Raw genomic sequence first — 14,214 nt, forward strand, 5'->3', positions numbered from 1 at the left:
AGGCACGGGAGAAGAAGAATGACGCAGAGGCAAGTTACCCTAAAACTAATTGGCCTTTTTTAATATGCTTAAGCCCAAACAAATTTTATCAGATGCCCAGATACTCTGCCTATCCGGGACGCGCGACCACGGAAAGAGCATACACATCACACGACGCGCGCGAGAAGGAAGAGGGAGCGTGTGCGGCACCGATCCACTCCGGAGCTGACACGTGTCGAAAAAAGCCCCAACATGTTTTGCTGTCGTGGAAGGCTGTGTGCATCACACAAGTCAACTTTATATATATAAGATAAATAATAATGGCAGCGTTGACAAATCCTTGCATATTAAGAATAATAGTATGAGCCCAATGTCATTCTTGCCAGTACAATATAATACTCTGCAATGAACTTCAAATATTACATTTTCCAGACCTATTACGGCCCAGCAAAACTATAACTTACTGTATCCAATTATAAACTCAACCCTTAACCAAAGACTATTAACATAGACAACAAAACAAACAATACAATCCCAACACCAAACATCCACAACAATAAGACAATAAACTTTGCAGTTCAAAACACCCCATAAACCATCCTTTTTACCAAATCTCGGCAAAACAACTTCACAAGAACTTCACAGGTTTCTCTTACAGAGTTAGAGACAATGCAACAACAACGTACACAACCCCCACGCTTGCGTGGGGACTTACCCTTAGTTATAACAACAGTATAAATGAAGCATACATGAAACTAACATAACTTTATGAACAAGCCCAATGACACGAGTACGAATGTTTTAGCTATATGCAATATGAACATATTGTTTATATATACATATATAGGTATTTCGGGATCAGCTCATGATGCAAAAGTTTTAGTACTAGCAATGAAGGGGCCTCATCAATTTCCAACTGCAGAGTATTATTTAGGAGATTCTGGTCATCCTCTTCAACCTGGATTTTTTACTTTGTATAGAGGGGAAAGATATCAGCCTAGACAATACAATAAAGCTAGTCCGCCCAGTAGTTTTAAAGAAATGTTTAACAAAATGACATTCTTCGCTACGATATGTTATTGAAAGGATTTTTGATCTGTGAAAAAGAAGAAAAATGGAGGGTTTTAAGGAAAATGACTTTTTGGTGTGTGGACTTTTGGTGTGTGGAAAGGAAAGTTGTTGCAGTTACACTGACTTTAAATAATTTTATCAAACTATCAAATTTATGAGATGTTGATATTGATTCAAACTATTCAACTGGTAATGTACCAACAAGACTCTGATTCAAATGAAGACGAAGAACATAATAATAACACTCATGTGCACTATATTGAAGGCACTCGAGATCAAATTTCTGCATCTTTATGGGATTCAAGATAATTTTTATTTTATATTTCAATTTTTTGTTTTAAAATAATTTCTAATAAGTTTGTTTATGCTTTGACGATAGTATTTTATTTTTTTTATTTTCCAATAATAGCTATTTTACTATTCATAATATTTTAAATTTTATTATTTTTAAAAACAAAAACCAGAAACTAAAAACAAAAATATAAAAACACTAATGAAGTTTTTCAAAAAACCAAAATCTACTGCGAAATCAATAACCAAAAACTAAAAACCAAAAACTAAAAACCAAAAAACAAAATCTAAAATCTAACAAAACAATCATCACCTAAAGCACCTTAAAAGTTAAAAGTGAAACTGGAATTCAAAACCCTCATCAGAAAGATATGATGCCCGGGAGACCATATCCATAGGAGCAATTTCAACACCAGACAAAGAGTCCGAAGCACTTTTTCCTCATACTGGACCATAACCACTACCAAGCCCAACCTCACCAGATAAACCGTGTGAAGTGTGGGTTGACTGCTTTTGCCAAGGAAGTTGAACAAATTCCTGAAAAATGCACACGTATCGTCGCTTAGTTATACGAACACAAAAAAATACGAATGATGATTATCTGTCAGAAAAACAGCACCTCATAAACTCGCTGTTGAGACAGGGACGGCTGTCCCGGTTTGGGGCGGAGGGACTGTGGTATAAAACTGACAGAATTCTGCGATAGGGAGGATCCAGCCCCATCTCTCCTTAACAACAATTGCTGGGCAATGTCCGCGTCAATAGCTTGTACTGCCTGCAGGGACATGGATATATTTAACATTATAGGTGAGGCTCAATTATACAAAAGGACAACAAGGGTGGTCTCGTCAAGCAAAGTGCTTGTAATCCACTCTAAATCTATTCTGGTTATTTCTAATATTATTAACTAACTTAAAAGCTGGAACATAAATTTTGATATAAAATTTTGAACACAAACCTTCTCTGTAGCCGCCTGCTCAATGGCAGCACAACCCAGATCAAGGTTGTCATTAGTCACAAGTTGCACAATTTGTTCAAGAGCTTCACTTTTAATATTCAGATCCTGGAGAAAATGCCGCAGATAACGTGATATTGACGTGCGCAGGGGTTCCTGCATATACCAGAGAATGCATAAAAAAAAAGCAAGAAAGGATGAATACAATAGCTAGAATGTAAACAAAAAATATTAAGAAGCCAAGCCTTTGAGCAGGAAAAAAACCTTGCACGTCACATGAGCAAAACTCCCAGCTAAACTCGCTACCATCAAGTGAGCTGCACTATATATACGTGCCTCATCTGGTTCCAAGGCATAATCCTGGAGTCAAAGACGAAACATGTATGTACGATAGACATACAAGATCAAAACTTGTAGATTCTCTCTACTTAAAGAAAAAAAGAGATGCAACGAAATATAAAAAAAAAAAGGTAAACAAGTTCAGATTGGCCAACCTTCAGCACAAGCTCTTTTGTTGTTTGGCAAGCAATGCAAACACTTCTCCGGACAATACCAGACACAATCTCTTTGATCGCTCTATCCATGGCAAGTGATACCACTCTGACAATGGATAAAAGTTTAGAATGTCGAAGAAAATACCTTAAATGCGCTAGAAACATAAATATTTGCACCAGTTGGTTACAAACCTCTGAAATGGAAAGTGCGTAGCGAATCCGCTTAATTTCTGATTGATAACCACATGATTTTCAATGTTGGGAAGCGCTGCTGACAGCTGCTGACCATCATCATAACAGTAAAACGGTATGAACCAGACATATATATAATAACTTTGATCGATAAATATAACCTGTGATAATAACTTTGAGGGAGTGTCTGTATTTGCAACATCAATAGGAGGAGGAGACATTGTTTTAGGTTCCTGGATCATCGTTGGTTGAGATATATGCGTTACTCCAAGATCTTTGTTACTCTCTCTTCCGATCCTTTAGAAGGGAAGTTGGCGCTACTTCCTTCAAATCAACAACAAGGTCGAGATACTTGAGTATGATAAGGTTAGGGTTTCGAACTATCCCCAAAATCATTGGTCGGGGAAGATATAAAGAGTGCAGTAATAATATATGGGCCTTTTGTGGGTTTAGACAATATTTAAAATGATGGGTCTGACCTGAATTTTATTAAAAACGTTGATTTGCTATTTGCTTTTTATTCTACCCAATTTATTGATAAAGACAAGATAAAAAAAGAGAGCTACGGTACCACCCCCGAGCACGGATTCAGTGCTGGATCACTTACAGCATTCCACCGTACCAGCTACCACCGCCGAGCTGAACTAACACAAGTCACTTTGTGACTTACTCATGAAGAGACTAAAGGCTAAAGCTTATACTTTAACAACCATTTCCTCCAGGGGAGCCTATAATAACCAGTAAATAGGTGATTGGATAACATAAATAACTGCTAACTAAAAAGCTATGATTCTTTTACAATCTCAAATTAAAGTCCTAACCATTTTCATAAAGTTTCACGTAAACAGAGTTGGATCTAAGAATTTGAAGATTATAAATATTTTTTCTAAAAGTTTTATAAATTTTTCATAATATGGAGACACTAGGTTAAGATCCGCGCCTTGCGCGGAATGAACATTATATATATAAATTATTTTATGAACATTATATATAAAAATTATTTTATATATTATATGTTTATAACATATTATGAAATAATAAATATATATTGAATAATTAAAAAATCATTATCTACTACTTATATAATTAAATTGGTGCGAATATATAAATAAATTTTATAAATCAAAAAAAATATTTTTTCTATTTGATATGATATATAATTAAATTTAAATGATAGCAACATATATATGGTATATTTTAATATTAATATTTATTAGATGATGCTTCTTGCTCATTTTTTTTTTTATCATTTGTATCTGTTATAGCAAAACATCTTGATAACAAAATTTTTACTGTGGAATTAATGGTTTAAGTAATTTATAATATTTCAAAAAATTTAGTTGTCAATATTTTTTCAATTTTTTTATCAAAAAAAATTCAAAGTAAATTTCAAAATTAAGATATTTATGTATTTTTATATGGCATATAGTTTAATTTAAAATGATACATATATTTATATATCTTTTATTTTTGATACTTATTAAATGAGACTTTCAATTTATATTATTTTTTAATTATTTGTATCATGTCATAACAAAAGTTTTAAATCATAGATCACAAAATTTGAATGTGAAACTTTAAACACTTTTACTAATTTATATTCGTTTTTAAAAATTCAAAATATATTATATAAATAATTTTTAAATTTTTTATTATATGGTTACTATGATTGTTTAATTTATTTTAATAGCTTAAAATTAAACAAATATAATTATAATACACACTTATTTTTATCAAATCTTTATTATTCAAAATCATTAATTGTCATATATACTTTAGCCACATTAGGCCATTCCGTAATCTTATTTAAGGAAATAATGAAGCACATTAATAATGTATTTATTGTGGTTTAATAAAAAAAACTTATTATATATTTAGATGGACCAACATATTTCTTTAAAGATTCTAAGAATCATTTTAGTGATGACATGTGGCTACAAAAAACGTTGCAATGCTTCTCAAATAATATATAGGAGATTATGCAAAAAGTCTACAAATTATTTTAGAGACTAAGGCCAATGTTTTATTGGGTTTTGCCTAAATACCGCTGATATCTACTAATAATAGCAATCCCAATTAATTCCAAAGGTTGTGAATTCTATTTATGTGAAAGGTTGTGACTATTGAAAAGTTATGACCTATCTTTTTAAAATTGAAAAATTGTGACTATTCATATAAGTATATTTTCAAAATAACTACTTTTAAATTGAAAGAATGTGACCATTTAAATTGAAAATATGTGACTACTCAAATAGATTTTCAAAATCTATAAATAGTCGATGTCCATGCATTTCTCAAAATAATTTTTTTACTAGTCTAACTAATTATAAAATGGTGAAAAAAAGTTCTACGCAGTTATTTGGTTACAAACTTTTAGAAGATATTCAAATGAAATATTATCAACAAAAAATAGTAGGAAGAGTTTTACGTGTTTGGATAGCCAAAAATACTAAACTAAACAATGAAATCACTAGTCTCAATTTTCTTTTACTAGATGAAAAGGTTTGTCTTCCATACATTCAATTTGTGTTTTTGTCATATACGTACTTTCATGGACACATTTTTCTTGTTTGATTATTCATATAAAGTACCTTCTTTTGTATCGGTTTCATTCTGCGATAGTGAGTTCACCATGTAAACATCCATGGCGTTGAGCAGAGGAGGCAGTGTGGAACTCACAGTCTTTTTGAAGTGAAAATGTGCACTGTCCATATGCATTCGGACCGAGTTACTCTTGGATAAAGGATAGAGTATAGAAAGTTCTTGGCTTAAAGCGCTTTATGATGAGTCTTCCGTTGTACATCACCTTAAACTCTCTGGTGTCAATGGGATCGAGCTCTTGGATCCCTGAGAAGTGTAGGAAGACGTAGAACCGTGATGTCTGGTGCAACCCGGTCGCGAAATGTTCATATCAGCGTCCGGGTCTGTTGGAACAGAGGCCGTGGCCATAACATTTTCTGGCACCTTAAATTCAATATCGTTGTCTACACTATTATCGGTTCTAATCTGTGACCAGTTTTCAGAGTTGCAAGGCAGCCAAATGCGATCAAAGACATCTGCTCCATAGACACCAGAGGTCCAGATCCGTACTTAAAACAAAAAAATAAGGGCATGTTTAGTACTTGTTTGTTTCATTGTTTAACATGAACTTGAAACTAAAACCTTAAAGATTGGTTAGAGAACGAGCCAATGTGTGCTCTCAAGAAAGTTTGCAAGGACCCCGACTCGGTTGGGTAGGCTTTGCTGGTGAGTTTACGCAGCTCTATAGCGGAGATGAATGGCGTTGAATCCTCTGTTTTGACAAGACAGACTTGTAACCAGTTAGTGGTCAATATTAGGAATGGCAGCGTCTTCAGCGCCACAACTTTCTTCTTCTTCTTGCTCTTCTCTCTGATCAACTTTATAAAGTTGGTTTCTCGTCATAAACGGTGACGGCGGTGGCGCCGTGGCGGTTTAGATTCTCGTCAAAATCTATTCGAAATCAGTTGTGGCTATCGAAGTGGCCGGTTATAGCAGATATGATGATGAACCAAAGCTTTTCCTTGGGACTTGAATGAAGCTTTCTCAGAGAACACAACTCCAACCAGTACTTCAATCTATTAATCAGTTTAAAAGGTGTGTCGTCGTTCAGTCATCAAAAGAGGTCACCATCAAAAGGTATGTCTAATGGTGATCGGACGTTTCGGAGTGATGGATAAATGTTATTTGTATTTGGAAATTGATTTTCCCGTTGACGCAGCCAGAGTTTGAAATTTCAAATCCGTAGGACAAAGCTTCCATGGTCGGACGTTTTCACAAGTGTGACGTGATATACAAATTGTGTTCTTCTTTCAATCTATGACACCAAAGAAACGTATGGAAAAGCCATCTTTTGGTAGCGACATGTCGCCGAACCAGTGTATATTGACACAAATTTTCATCTTAAATGATGTCTCTTAAAATTTATGTGTCTTTTCCTTGTAACACATGTATTTCCTTAAAAATAATTGTATTACATGTATTTCCTTAAAAATAATTGTAAAGAATTTTAGTAAAAATTTTATTTTATAAAATCTAAAAAATTTATTTTATAAAATCAGGCATATTTAGTTTTATAAAATGCATTTCTGTGTGATATCGCACGGGTTCCTTACCTAGTTTTTTCTAGAAGAAAACATATAAAATTTTATTTTATTTTGTATATAGTATAATATTTTTATAATTACTTTTTTGTTTGGCTTATCAAACTTTTATATTTAAGATTTCATTAAATTTAAATTTTAGAAAATAAATTTTATTTTACATTATATTGGATTTATGTCTATGTTCATCATAATATTAATATATATATAAATGTATAAATTTAGTTTCTGTTTATTTTAGTTGTATATATATATATATATTAGTTTAAAAATTGTCAAAAATAAAAAAGATATTTTGTAAAAATAAGATAATTCATAAATGTGTTGTATTGTTATCTGGAAATAACATTTTCTATTATAAAAGTTAAAAGGGTGAGAATAAAACAATTTATAGTTAAATGTTAATCAAGCAAAAATATTTGTATAAAGATATTTTCTAAAAGTATTTCTAATATGTGAATTTTTTTTAAGTCTAAACCAATAATAAGCATATATATATTTTTGATTAAAAAACTTTGTCATATATGAATAGTTTGATATTTGATTTAAAAATTTTGAGAACATAAATAATAACTTATTATGTTAGTTTTTGAGTTAATAAGTTATAAACTAATAATTATACGTAGGGAAATTATGCCCGTATGTGCGGGCATAATACCTAGTATAGTATAATTTATGAAATGATTTTTCGTATACCAGCTATCACGTTAAAAGTTAGAACGATTAAAGTCAACGATATCCTTGATAAACTTTTATATATAATTTATTTTATAATTAAAAACAAATTTTATATTAATTATACTAGATTTATATGTTCTATTGCTCATCGATTGTAAATTAATATAATAAAATTATCAAAAATAAAAACATATTTTTTAAAAAAAAATAAGACAATTCTCATAGATATTGTGTTGTTATATGAAAATAATATTTTCTATAGTCCCTTGTGTAATCTTCGACAAGAGATGGGTTGTTCAAACTTTGACGTTAAAAAAAAACACTAAATGGAAACTACACTTTCCTCACTAAAATGCTTAAATAAACTTCACATTCTCGACATAGTTGAGATACGTGTAGGATCTTTTACCCTGAAACGCTTCCAGTCCTTGGATTCCAACTTTTCTGATCCTCTTGCTCTCGACATTGAAGTAGATGATATAGGAAGGCACGTATTGGAAGCTGGGGGACAAGACGATTTCACTGGTACCAACCATTCCAATAATGCGCATGGTCTCTGTAACCACATCCTTCCACGAAGGTGGTAATACATATACATGTTTGGACCACTCATGTTTTGCACCATCTCGTAGAACCCACAGCTCAAGACTTTTATTTGCTTGACTAACATGACGAGAACTCCTCGACATAATCAAACCTAGTTTGCCATCGTAGTTTACCAAGGTTGTCGAATGATGCATTGTTCTACTGAAAGTTTCCATGAACTTGACAAAGCTGAACTTCTCAGACCTCAAATCAAAACAAGCTACCATGGAATTCAAGGAAGAACTGTTGACTGAAGCTGCGTAGTATAGAACACCACTGATGCATAACCACTTACGAGAAGTATAATGTGGTACGCAACATTCGACCAACCTCCATGACGAATTCTTGGTTCCTAATGTCAGAACTTGGTGCTCCTTAGAGATCCAACGATCAGTTACACGCGAGCTGTTCATTGACAATAGCTTAAATTCTTTCGCAATAGAGTCATATCCAAGATAGCTGTCCATTCCAACCCTCAACCTCGAGTTAAATCTTGGCAAGGTCAAGGCCTGTCCCGTGCTGGGGTTACATATCACCTTCTCAAACTCACAATTCCGGATCAGGTTAACTCCATAACACAAGAAGCCAGTGGTGCAACTAAATTCTCTTCCGGGGAAACGTGCAAGATGATTGGCGGCTACAACATACGAGTTCTCTTCAGGATTTTCAGGCTGAGGCGACGAGAAGAATACAATCTCTCTGTCATCTTTGAAGACGAATAGAAGCTGAGGGTGAGCAAAAGATTTGGTCAAAAACAACTCTGTGAAATCTTGACTGCGAAGCATAGACGCCCAGAACTTGGATACGCAACAGCATCTCGCTATCGCCTTTGACGGCAACCTCGAGAATATCTCGAAAACGAGGTCATCAGGAATTGGCAATGAACTCTCAAGGCGCGGAGAAAATGTTAGAACCGAGACGTTCATGGCAGGGACGGATTCCGAAGAGTTGGTGTTTTTTGTCTTAGGACCAAAGAGTTTGTTTTGTTTTGGAAATAAAATCTCTGTATTTATTCTAAAGAAGGAAAGCCAAGAATTACACATTATGCATGATACAAATGAGGCCATTGCCCATGACCCCCTTTATATACATGGCTTCTTTTGAATAGAAAGTGAAGATCAAATTTGATCTTATGACTGAAAAATATTCCTTACTCCCAACACTTTTTTTTTTAAGTTTATCTCTTATTTGTTTTGTAAGGTAATATATCTCTTATATATTAAAGGAGAAGCATTGTAATAAATGAATTCACACTAAACTGGACACATGTAACGTATAGAAGCATTGTAATAAATGCGTTCACACTAAAATAGACACATGCCACATGAGTTTCTCAGCAAAACTCTACATAAATATATTCACACTATGTACTTTACGTATTTTTTAAATATAAAACTCACATGCATGGTTTTTCTTTACGTTATTTTTACTGTTTACGAATAGAGCTGAACAAATTATTCATAAATTTTGATTCGATTCGTTATCCGTTCTGATTCGAACCGAAAAATCTGGATATCCGTTACTCTACGAAGCAAATCAAATACTAAAATGCAATATCCGTAAAAAGAAAAGCAAATCACAAATATCAATATTTATAGGAACGGATATCCAATTCGATCTGTTTTATGCATATATATATATATATATAAAGAATTATATATAAGTTATATATTATAGTTTATATAAATTTTACAATATTTTTGTTTTAAATAATTTTATTTTAAGAATTTTATTTTTCATGTACTATTTTGTTTAAAAAAATGTGATTTAATATTTAATTAACAGTATCTTTATATATTTATCAACCATCTTTATATACTCTTACATACATATACACATACATGTGCATATTGACGTGAGCACCTTATAACAAAGTATTTACCACCACTGAAATATCTAATTTTTTGGAAGTTGAAATATTCTTTTTCTTAATACTTCTTTCACTATCGACCGAATTGTAGTAAAATGATTTGTCTTAATAATTTTCTTTTCTTTTTTTTTACTATTATCCATTTAGAAACTATAATATGAAACTATTGGTTCGACAAATTATAACATGAAAACAAACAAGTAATAGTAATTTTTGATCATCACAGAGAAAAAAAAACAAAAAACATCAAACATTTTAACTGAACAACCCAAGTAAATATTGATTTAAAATGATAGTTATATTTTAGGAGATTAAAAACTAAAAAATAACATAAAACCGAACCGATATCCAGATTAAACAGATTAATGTCTCCTTATTAAAAAATAACGAAACTAATAATCACATTCATGCACGGATTATTACCTTGTATATACATATAACATATACATATATTTCCATAACATTTTAGATTGCCCTAAATATTTTACATAAGACTTAAGAAAGTAGTAAATATTGGTAGGTTTGGTTCTCATTTGGCTAGCCCATTTGCTTGGCTGTTCAATGAATAAAATTAGGCTGAAAGTGAACTGTGACAACACAACATGCATCTAAAAGCTTTAATCTTTTTTTTTTGCAACTGATTTTTCATATTAAAAACGTAAAGGAGAAAATAAAAGTTTACAAGCTGAAAAGCTTCAGTTTTTTCTTGCAAGAGCCCAGCCCAGACAACAAACACAACCCAATCAAGAATCATAAGTTAATATCAAACTAAGGCCCACTAGGAAGCATAGGAATTAACGGGAAGAGGAGGAGACGCACTCCGTAGTCGTGACGGTGAAGAGAAAAAAGACGTGACGGTGAGGCAAAAGGGGTGGTGGAGCTAGCGATCAGAAAACAACAACAGAATCAGGACAGCCATTGCTGCATCATGACCGAGGAAGATGAGGGGTTAGCACTTCGGAGAGAGAGAATCCTGTCCCTAATTTGCCTATCAATACGTTTGATAAGCGAATCAGGTGAACGGAAAACGTTCAGGTGCAATCTTGTATTTCTTTCAGACCAAGACCAGTAGAGACAAGATTGCCAGCAAAGTAGGGAGAGGATACCAATCGGAGATCTTCGGTTTTGACGTTGAAGCTGCTCCAGTACTCTAGTCCAGTCTCTTTCCGGTTGAAATCCACACCGCCGGAAAAGGACACTCCAGATACTCCAGGTGTAAGGACATTCAAAGAAAAGGTGGTTTCGACTTTCACATTGCAGATTACAGAGCAGACAGAGGGGTGAGGTAGGAAGGCCCCAACCTATGATTCTGTCCCTAGTCGGGCACCTGTTCAGCACTAGTAGCCAAGAGAGAAAGCTATGCCTCGGGATCCCTCCCTTGTTCCAGACCGTTTGGTGCCAAGGAACTGAAGCTTCATGAATCCTCAGGTGATCATACACTTGCCCAATTGAGTATTTTGTTGTAGTCTTTCCTTCAATCTCCCAGACATAATAATCATCTTCTTCGTTTAGGTGCAGAGTAGTGAGAATGGCGTGAACCTGAACTTGTGTCTCAGAGCGAGCAGGGGGTATCTGCCAACCACCATTAGTGTAGAGGGTAGCCAGAGTTGCCTGCTCTGAAATCCCTAGTGAAGTGTTTCCTAGTTGGAGATACTGCCTCATACTGCCAAGAGAAGACCAGTTATCAGTCCAAAATCGACAGTTAATTCCATTGGAGACTCGCAATTTGATCCACTGATAAAGCAAAGGGCTCAGCTTCAGTAGTTTATTGACTTGCCAAGAGAACCTCCTATTTGGCATTGTTGTCCATAGGTTGCTGAGGTTACCTTGCAGCACTTCCGCAACAAACCAAGCTACCCATATTGACCCCGATTGGAAGAAGAGGAGCCATATGAGTTTGAGACAGCAAGCCTTGTTCCATGTAGATAAGTCCTTAATCCCTAATCCTCCTTCTTCCTTTGGTTTTGTAACCACTGCCCAAGAAACTCTTGCAGTATGATGACTTTCTACATTGCCTTTCCAGAGGAAAACACCGCACAAGGAGTTGATACGATTGACACAAGCCTTCGGTAGGATGAAGGTGGAGCACCAGAACGTGTTTATGCCTGCTATGACTGTTTTAATGAGCAAAAGTCTTCCTGCGAATGAAAGTGATTTGGAGCTCCACGAAGAAAATTTACTTTTTATCTGCTGGAGGAGGACTTCGCAGTTCAGTAGAGTCAGCTTCTTAGTGACGAGAGGGACACCTAAGTAGCGAACAGGGAGAGAACCGAGAGGCATACCCGTGGAGAACTGGATCGTGTTAGCTTCGTCAGCGGTGAGACCCGAGGCAAAGAAGGTCGTTTTATGCACACTTACCGCCAGTCCCGATCGCAATTCAAATTCTCGAAGAACCTGGAGCACTGCTTGGACAGACTCAATATTCCCATCTACAAAAATAAGTAAGTCATCTGCAAAACACAAGTGGGTCATTTTAGTAGTTGAGCATTTGAGATGGTAACCAAACTTCCTATCCTGCGCAGCTTTCTTCAACATCAATGATAAGTTATTGAGTGCTATGACAAAGAGGTAGGGCGACAAAGGGTCCCCCTGGCGCAGGCCCCGTGTTCCTTTGAAGTATCCGTTGATCGCACCATTGTATCCGACCGTGAAGCTAGTTGTGCACACACAAGCCCGCAGCCAAAAGATGAAGACAGATGGCAAGTTCAAACCCTCAAGGCAAGAGAAGAGGAAGGTCCATGACAAGGTATCAAATGCTTTCGCAATATCAACCTTTATAGTGATGCGTTTCTGGCCATTAGTTTTGTGGTAACCATTAATCAGTTCTCCTGCCAATGAAGTATTCTCCACTAACAGCCTTCCTCTTACAAATGCCGTTTGGTTAGGTACGATGAGAGGAGTGAGAATTGGTTTTAGTCTCTTCACAAGCAACCGGGAGACCACCTTGTATAGGGTGTTAAGGCACGAGATCGGCCGGTAATCTGTGATCATGGAGGCGCCTGTATGTTTTGGAACCAGTGAGAGGATAGTTGAGTTTGTAGCCAATGGCATGAAGGAAGAGTTGAAGAAGTGGCGAATGGATGAGACAACTTCTGGGCCAATAACACTCCATGCTGCCTTATAGAATCCTGAGGTCAAACCGTCAGGTCCCGGGGCCTTGTTAGGATTGAGCCTGTGGAGAACAGAGGTGATCTCATCGTTAGAGGGGATAGAGATCATAAGCTGGCCTTGGGGCAGAGAGCAACGGAAGGGAGAAAGCTCCTGGAACCATTCTCTAGTTGAGAAAATTGTCAGAGGCAAAAGAGGCGTAGGACCTAGGATCTTAGTGAAGTGATGAATAGCATGAGAGCTCATATCCAAAGGGTCTGAGAGAACGACGCCTGATGGGAGGATGAAGGATCGGATGGTGTTATAGCTGAGGCGAGTCTGAACGATCCGATAGAAGTAGGTGGTATTCTGATCACCTTCTTTAAGCCAATTTATGCGAGATCTTTGCTTAAAATAGCTCTCCTCTATCATACGCAGGAAGTTCCATCTTTCCAAGGCTTGTTTCTCAAGTTCAAACAACTGCTGCGTCGGGGATTGCATCACCTGTACCTGCACATCTTGCAACAACTGGTTAGCCTCACTCACTCTCTTTTGTATTTGTGAAAAATTCTCTCTGTTTAGTGTTTTTAACTCTCTCTTTATCTGTTTCTGTTTCCAGCAAAACGCTGTAAGGTTCCAAGCAATGCTTCCGGCTTGTGTCCAGGCTTCATTTACCACCTGAAGAAAGTCTGGGTGTTTGGTTAGATAGTTGAAGAATTTAAATGGACGGGTACCATGGGAAGGGGTTTTATAGGCCAGATCAAGGAGACAGGGACAGTGGTCGGACGTGAGGGCGGGTAGGAAAAAAGATGAGCAGTTTGGAAAGAGGTTAAGGAGTTGGCTGTTGATGAGAAGGCGATCAAGCTTTTTAGCTACGGGAGACTCAGGCTG

The 14,214-nt window shown here is 35.4% G+C and overlaps 2 protein-coding genes across 3 annotated transcripts; both read right to left on the minus strand.

Moving 5' to 3' along the window:
• Positions 1-414: 414 nt before the first annotated feature.
• Positions 415-3,927, minus strand: LOC106450106 (CCR4-NOT transcription complex subunit 1-like). 2 transcript variants are annotated; one of them, XM_013891767.3, is made up of 7 exons: positions 3,144-3,924; positions 2,983-3,068; positions 2,791-2,896; positions 2,561-2,656; positions 2,300-2,452; positions 1,961-2,116; positions 416-1,878 (listed from the first exon to the last, which is right to left on the minus strand). In XM_013891767.3, the coding sequence occupies exons 1-7, from the start codon at positions 3,222-3,224 to the stop codon at positions 1,783-1,785; spliced, it is 774 nt and encodes a 257-aa protein (XP_013747221.1). In that variant the 5' UTR covers positions 3,225-3,924; the 3' UTR covers positions 416-1,782. The 2 variants fall into 2 exon arrangements, with proteins under 2 accessions (XP_048634355.1, XP_013747221.1); XM_048778398.1 differs by having other exon boundaries at positions 415-1,878; positions 2,983-3,927.
• Positions 3,928-8,137: 4,210 nt separating this feature from the next.
• On the minus strand, positions 8,138-9,351 carry LOC106450107 (putative F-box protein At2g19630). Its single transcript, XM_013891768.3, has one exon. The coding sequence runs from the start codon at positions 9,290-9,292 to the stop codon at positions 8,138-8,140; it is 1,155 nt and encodes a 384-aa protein (XP_013747222.2). The 5' UTR covers positions 9,293-9,351.
• Between the last annotated feature and the right edge of the window lie 4,863 nt (positions 9,352-14,214).

Source organism: Brassica napus, chromosome A4 (assembly GCF_020379485.1).
Source record: "Brassica napus cultivar Da-Ae chromosome A4, Da-Ae, whole genome shotgun sequence".
In the NCBI taxonomy this organism is placed as follows: domain Eukaryota; kingdom Viridiplantae; phylum Streptophyta; class Magnoliopsida; order Brassicales; family Brassicaceae; genus Brassica; species Brassica napus.